Source organism: Glycine soja, chromosome 5 (genome assembly GCF_004193775.1).
Source record: "Glycine soja cultivar W05 chromosome 5, ASM419377v2, whole genome shotgun sequence".
Classification (NCBI taxonomy): Eukaryota; Viridiplantae; Streptophyta; class Magnoliopsida; order Fabales; family Fabaceae; genus Glycine; species Glycine soja.
This window is the reverse complement of record NC_041006.1, coordinates 28,541,522-28,548,939: the sequence shown is the minus strand read 5'-3', so window position 1 is coordinate 28,548,939 and position 7,418 is coordinate 28,541,522. Positions and strand designations below refer to the sequence as shown.

Genomic DNA, 7,418 nt, shown 5'->3' with positions numbered 1-7,418 from the left:
AAGGAGGAGTTGATTCCTACTCGGGTGCAGAACAGTTGGAGAGTCTGCATCGACTATAGGAGGCTGAACCAAGTTACCAAAAAGGACAATTTTCCCTTGCCATTCATTGACCAGATGCTTGAACGCCTGGCAGGTAAATATCACTATTGTTTCCTTGATGGTTTTTCTGGTTATATGCAAATCACTATTGCTCCTGAGGATCAGGAAAAGACCACATTCACCTGCCCCTTTGGCACTTTTTCCTATAAGAGGATGCCTTTCGGCCTGTGCAATGCCCCTGGTACCTTCCAGCTGTGCATGATCAGTATTTTCAGTGATTTTTTAGAAAATTGCATAGAGGTGTTTATGGATGATTTCACTGTATATGGATCCTTTTTTATGTTTGTTTGGATAGTCTGGAAAAGGTTTTCAATAGATGCATTGAAACTAACCTTGTTCTAAATTTTGAAAAATGTCATTTTATGGTTGAGCAAGGTATAGTTTTGGGCCACATTATTTCCAATAAGGGCATTGATTGCAAAAATTTATGTTATTTCACAATTGCCTTACCCCTCTTGCGTGCAAGAGGTGCGATCTTTTCTTGGTCATGCAGGATTCTACAGGCGCTTTATAAGAGATTTTAGCAAAGTAGCCCTTCCACTATCCAACTTGTTGCAAAAGGAGGTGGAGTTTGACTTTAATGATAAATGCAAAGAGGCTTTTGATTGCCTCAAAAGAACACTGACTACCACCCCCATCATCCAGGCACCCGACTGGACAGCCCCTTTTGAGCTTATGTGTGATGCATCAAATTATGCATTGGGGGTTGTCCTTGCTCAGAAAATTGATAATTGCCTAGGGTGATATATTATGCTTCTAGGACTTTAGATGTCGCCCAAGCGAATTATACGACTACTGAGAAAGAGCTACTAGCCATAGTTTTTGCTCTTGAAAAATTTCGTTCTTATTTGCTTGGTACTCACATTATTGTTTATACTGACCATGCAACTCTAAAGTACTTGTTGAAGAAGGCTGATTCAAAGCCTAGGTTGATCCGATGGATGCTCTGGCTCCAAGAGTTTGACTTGGAGATCCGTGATAGGAGCGGAGCACAAAATTTAGTTACTGATCATTTGAGTCGAATCGAACGTGTGTCTGATGAGGACTCACCCATTCGGGATGATTTCTCGGATGATCATTTGTATATATTGTATAGTATTTATGATTCTTTTTCTACTCCCTGGTTTGCTAACATTGTAAATTATTTAGTTGCTTTTGTTTTTCCTCCCTTAGCATCTAAGGCTCAAAAAGATAAAATTAAAAGTGATGCTAAGCATTTTATTTGGGATGACCCCTACTTGTGGAAATTGTGCAGTTATCAAGTCATTGGACGATGCATTCCAGATCATGAGACTGACTCAGTCCTGTAGTTCTGTCATTCTTCCGCACCGGGAGGTCATCTAGGTGTTCAAAGGACAGCTCCCAAAGTGCTTGACTGTGGCTTTTATTGGCCCACCATCTTTAAAGATGCGTGGAAGACTTGTAGCACTTGTGAGCAGTGTCAGAGAGCAGGAAGTGCACTTACATGGCGACAACAAATGCCTCAGCAACCCATGCTATTCTGTGAGGTGTTTGATGTCTGGGGCATAGATTTCATGGGCCCTTTTCCTATCTATTTTGGTTGTGTTTATATTCTCCTTGCAGTTGATTATGTTTCAAAATGGGTGGAAGTCAAGCCCACTAGAACCAATGATGCTAAGGTTGTCGTAGATTTTGTCAGATCTAATCTGTTTTGCAGGTTTAGAGTACCTAAAGCAATCGTTAGTGATCAAGGAACTCATTTTTGCAACAAATCAATGCATGTCTTGCTTAAAAAGTACGGGGTTGTACACAGGGTATCCACACCATACCACCCCCAAACCAATGGACAGGCAGAAATTTCTAACAGGGAGATCAAGAGAATTTTAAAGAAGATTGTGTAGCCAAGCAGGAAAGATTGGAGTACCAAGCTTGATGATGCTCTTTGGGCACATAGGACTGCCTACAAAGCACCCATAGGAATGTCTCCTTATCGGGTTGTCTTTGGAAAGGCATGTCATCTTCCAGTGGAGATTGAGCACAAAACATACTGGGCAGTGAAGACCTGCAACTTCTCTATGGATCAAGCTGGTGAGGAAAGAAAGTTGCAACTGAGTGAGTTAGATGAGATCCGCCTAGAAGCGTATGAGAATGCCAAGTTCTACAAAGAAAAGACCAAGAAGTTCCATGATAGCATGATAATTAAGAAGGACTTCATGGTTGGGCAAAAAGTGTTATTGTATAATTCTAGGCATGAACTCATGAGTGGTAAGTTGAGGTCTAAGTGGATTGGTCATTTTGTGGTAACTAATGTTTTTCCTTATGGTACAGTTGAGATCAAAAGTGAATCCACAGATAAGAGCTTCAAGGTCAATGGACAACGGCTGAAACCATTCCTCACAAATCCTTCTTTAGTGGATGTCGTAGTGGAAGAGACCTCCTTACTGCACCCGACTTCTCTTCCGCCATGACTTAGGGAGTTTTCTTTTTCTGTCTCCTTCTTTACTTTTGACGCACTTGTCCAATTTTATTGATTGATCTGATTGTTTTGAATCTTGTGATAGTGCCACACTGAGAACAATGTGTTGTTTAAGTGTGGGGGGGAGATTGTTCTTTGTTTGGGTTTTTCTAGGTTAAATTGTGTTAAATTTGTTATGTTGGTTTTATGTTTTGTGTACAGCATTGCATGTTTCTCTTTGAATTTTGGGTTATGTACAGGAAATGGGTAATTGTTTTCGAAATAGGAGTTTCTTGGCATTTTTGGAATTGAAATCCTTTCCTTCTCTACATGTCAAGTTAGTTATGAAAGGTCGAATTGAAAGTGATAAATTTACCATTGGTGGGATTTTGAGCCATCATTGTTTATTTTATCCGGTGTGCTTTGCCCCATTGATTACTTGCACAATAGCCTTGGCTTGATACTTCTTGGTTCACATACATGTGGGGAGATGATTTAGGCATTTTTTTCTTATATGCCTCTAGCCAAATGAGTCTACCTTGAATTAATTCCTTTGATAGCCCTTTTAAGCCTTGTTTCGCTTTCCTTGTTTTGAAGCTCACTACAAGCCTTAAGTGAAAAACCATGATATCACCTTACCCTTAAGGAATTTTGGAGCTTTGGAATTGTATTGGGAATAAGTGTGGGGGGGGGGGGGTATGTTTCATTGGAAGATATGATTTTTGGCCATGCTTAATGTTTTATTTTGGCCATGCTTGATGTATATATATTTTGCCTAGTTCTTGCTTTAATCTTCAAAAATTCAAAATACTTTCAATTGCTGCAAATTCGTACTGTTCAAAAAAAAGGAAAAAAAAAAGTGAAGTTGAATAAATGAGGTCTTGTTTTGAGGACTTGATTTGGGTTGAAGCCTTGGTTGATTTTGTTGATATTAGAGGGTTTGGGTTTGCTACTTGTGCTTAATTTCCACTTATTCCCCATCGCTCCTCTATTCATTTAAGGTTTTAGCTACGTATCCCATACTTCCCTCTACCTTGTCCTTGGCCCCATTACAACCTTTAAAGACCTTTTGATCCTCATGTGCATGTGTTTGTCAAGTTTGTTTGTCAATTTTAGAATTTTGCCAAGTCTATGTGGTGTTTGTTTTCATGGGTGCTTTGAGAGTAAATAGTAGCCTAGACACTTGAGAGATAGAGTGAATATCTTGTGAGGCTATATCACTTATATTTGAGCGGATTGACTACCTGACCATGTTTGAGATGCTTGGATGATTTTCATGACTGTCTTGATTCTTTAACTCATTACACATTGGATATTACCTATTCCTTTCATTCCCTGAGACTCAGTGAGAAATATGTAATTGCTTTGGTGTTTGTTTATCTCTCTTTAATGTCTCTGGATTTGTTCTTTGCTTTGTTTTTAATTTTGCCCAGGAGTGCAAAAAGCTAAGTGCGGACGATTTTAATGTGTCATTATTTTCTCCTATTTCTTAACCCTTTTTTGTCACCAATTTAATTACTGATTAACTCAAATTGTTGAATTTATTATTCAGTTTTATCAATTGGGTCCACTTGACTAATTTAGTGTTTTTAATTCAATTTTAGGATAATTATAAGCAATTGGGCTGAGCCAGATTGGACTTGAAGAGAGAAGATAATTTTATTAGATTTCGTCTAATTTCATTTTATTGCGTTCAGTTTTTATTTTCGTTTTAGGCCAAAATAATGTAATCAGGCCCAGTGACTTTGAGTGACCCTTATAAATAGTAGCCTTGGAATTCGTGAAGAGGCTATTCTATTGTTGAGGAGTGTTAGGGTTTTACGTTTTGAGCTTTGTATTACTGTTCACGTGAATGCATTTTTCCATTTTCTGCTTCTAATTGCAATTTCGTTTTTGTTCCTTATTCTGCCTTTAGTTTCATTTTCGTTTTCTGCCTTTAGCTTCATTTTCGTTTTCTGCCTTTAGCTTCATTTATGTTTTCTACTTTTGTTGAACTTATGGAAGGCTAAATTTCTAGTGTTGTTTCCCTCTGAGGATGAAGCATAATTCTCTTTGAGGTTTTGTTTTTATTGTTGTTCTCCTATCGGTTTTCCCTTCACCAATTAACTCACATGCGTTATGTTAATCTGTGCAGGCTTCGTGTTCGATTAATTGCCACTGTGCTTAAATTACATTCGTGCTTAATGAACAAGGGGTTAATTTGGTGTATGTGTTGCTTAATCACATATTGACAACCTTAAATTGATTTTCTCTTAGTAAATTAAATTAGGGTTGGATTAAGTGGTTAACTGCCAGGGGTGAAATCCTCATAACCTAGGATAAGAGAATGGATTTTGAATCAGGGGAAACAACACGTTTTTAATACTATTAATTTCGTATTCCAATTTGCTTGTTCTTAAATTCATAAAACAAACACACACACACCCCCTCCCCCAATTGTTATTGTTATAATGAAGCATATTATGAACATTTGGTCAGTCATTACTCGTTGGAAAACGACCTAAGATCACTTCCTAGTTACTGCATTTTAATGTTTATTTGATTCGGGTACGGCCTCGATCAGCCACTCTATTCACGACTCTGCCACCGTCGATAACTTCAGCAGCTTAGGTGGACAAAGACATCATTGCCCTCCTAATTGACAACTCCAAATCCACGCACCACCTTCTCCAAATCCACGCCACACTCCTCTGTCGCGGCCTCCACCACCACCCCATCCTCATGTTCAAGCTCCAACGCTCCTACTCCTCCCTCGGCCACCTCCACCACTCTGTCACCCTCTTCCACAGCACCTCAAACCCTAATGTCTTCTTATGGACCCCCATCATCCACGCCGACACACACTTCGGCCTCTACCACCACACGCTCTCTTACTACTCCCAGATGCTAGTCCACCCCATTCAACCCAACGCCTTCACACCTTCTTCCCTCTTAAAAGCTTGCACCCTCCACCCCATCAAAGTCGTTCACTCTCATGCCATCAAGTTCGGCCTAAGCTCCCATCTTTACATCTCCATGGGCCTCGTTGATGCCTATGCTCGTAACGGTGATGTTACGTCCGCATAGAAACTGTTTGACACAATGCTTGATAGGAGTTTGGTGTCTTATACCACCATGCTTACATGCTACACGAAACACGGGATGCTCCCGGAGGTGAGGGTGTTGTTTGAAAGGATGGGGGTGAAGGATGTGGTGTGTTGGAACGTGATGATTGATGGGTATGCCCAGCATGGGTGTCCCTATGGGGCTTTAGTGCCTTTTAGAAAAATGATGATGATGCATGGGAATGGGAATGGGAAGGTTAGGCCAAATGAGATAACTATTGAGGTTGTTTTGTTAGTGCATTGGAGTGTAGTAGGTGGGTTCATTCGTATGTTGAGAATAATGGCGTTGGGGTTAACGTTCGAGTGGGTACTGCATTGGCTGATATGTATTGTAAATGTGGGAGTTTGGATAATGCGCGCAAGGTGTTTGATGTAATGGAGGGAAAGGATGTGGTGGCTTGGAACTCTATGATTATAGGGTATGGCATACATGGGTTTGGAGATGAGGCCTTGCAGTTGTTTCATGATATGTGTTATGTTGAGGTTAAACCCTCTGATATTACCTTTGTTGCAGCCTTGACTACATGTGTGCATGCTGGTTTGGTGAGCAAATGATGGGAGGTTTTTTATTCGATGAAGAATGTGTCTGGGATGGAACCAAAGGTTAAGCATTATAGGTGTATGGTGAATCTTCTTGGCTGAGCTGGGCGCGTGTAAGAAGCTTACGACCTTGTGAGGAGCATGGAGGTTAAGCCTGATCCTGTGTTGTGGGTGATAGACGGCTATCCAAAGAGCATAAGGACCTAGAAACACTTCATGAGTTGAAGGGGCCAATGACAAGGTCTAATTCCAAGCTTCTACAAGAAGAGATGGCTAAGAGGATCAAGGATGGACTACTCGTCAAAGGAAAGGAAGGAGAAAATCACAAGGAGCTGAATTGGAGCATGTTGAAGATTGTTGAACAACACGTATGGGATTAGTGCGCGTTGTCAAGCTTAGCGCGAGCTGTTTGGCTTAGCCCAATTTCAACCCGAGGAGAAATTGGGCTTAGCACAAGCTATCTGGCTTAGCGCACACCTTCAGCGTGAATTTATGAAAATTCATAGTTTTTGTTTATTTGTGTAATGGGCTTGAGCTTGATGTAAATAAGCCTTATTAGAGACTTAGTTATCTTCTTAAGTCTAGTTCTATAAATACTCATAAACTCTTAATTGTAGAAACTTTTGATATAATTGAAATTAAGCTTGTGCTTAGAGAGAACTTAGCCTCTTCTTTGGTTTTTGACTGAAAACCAAATTGATTTTTATCAAGGAAGTTATTCCTTTATGGAAAATCCTCTTTCGGCTTATTGATTCTTCTTGGATTGTGGCATCATTCTATTCATTTCCTTCATCTTATTTGTATTTTATGTTTTTCTGTCCTTGAGTTCTTGGAAGGTCAACAATAGTGGTTCTTGAATTTGCATCCGGAATGATCTGAACCAAGTGTTCATGGCTTGGATTGCATCACATGGTATCGGAGCTTGAATCCGGAGGGCATTTCAAAATTATATCAATCAATTAGGTGCAGTTCTATATTTTCATTTTTGAGTTTTCCGGAAAAATGAGAAACTGATTCTCATTTGATTATTGTTTGCTTGTGTGTTTTTGAGTTAATTTTGCATGTGCCTTCGATTCCCCTATCTTTTTGTTGAATTTGGAGTTGATTTGGTCATAATCTGAGTTTGGGTTGTTCTTTATGTTCTTCATGTTCTTCATGACATTCATAGCACTGCTGGAAAAATTGTGAGTTTGATCCAAAAAAAATTTGTTGGAGAGTGTTGGGGCGTTTTTGCAAATATAAAAAGTTTCTAGTCCTAA

At 39.6% G+C, this 7,418-nt stretch overlaps 1 protein-coding gene across 1 annotated transcript; it reads left to right on the top strand.

Annotated features, from left to right (window-relative positions):
* The first annotated feature begins 5,596 nt into the window (after positions 1 to 5,596).
* Positions 5,597 to 6,174, top strand: LOC114411252 (pentatricopeptide repeat-containing protein ELI1, chloroplastic-like). Its single transcript, XM_028374991.1, has 2 exons — positions 5,597 to 5,733; positions 5,874 to 6,174. The coding sequence occupies exons 1-2, from the start codon at positions 5,597 to 5,599 to the stop codon at positions 6,172 to 6,174; spliced, it is 438 nt and encodes a 145-aa protein (XP_028230792.1).
* The last annotated feature ends 1,244 nt before the right edge of the window (positions 6,175 to 7,418 follow it).

Coding starts and splice junctions, on each gene's coding strand:
- LOC114411252 (XM_028374991.1), top strand. CDS start 5,597: ATGCTTGATAGGAGTTTGGTGTCTTATACCACCATGCTTACATGCTAC. Junction 5,734..5,873: donor TGGAACGTGATGATTGATGG/GTATGCCCAGCA, acceptor GGAGTGTAGTAG/GTGGGTTCATTCGTATGTTG.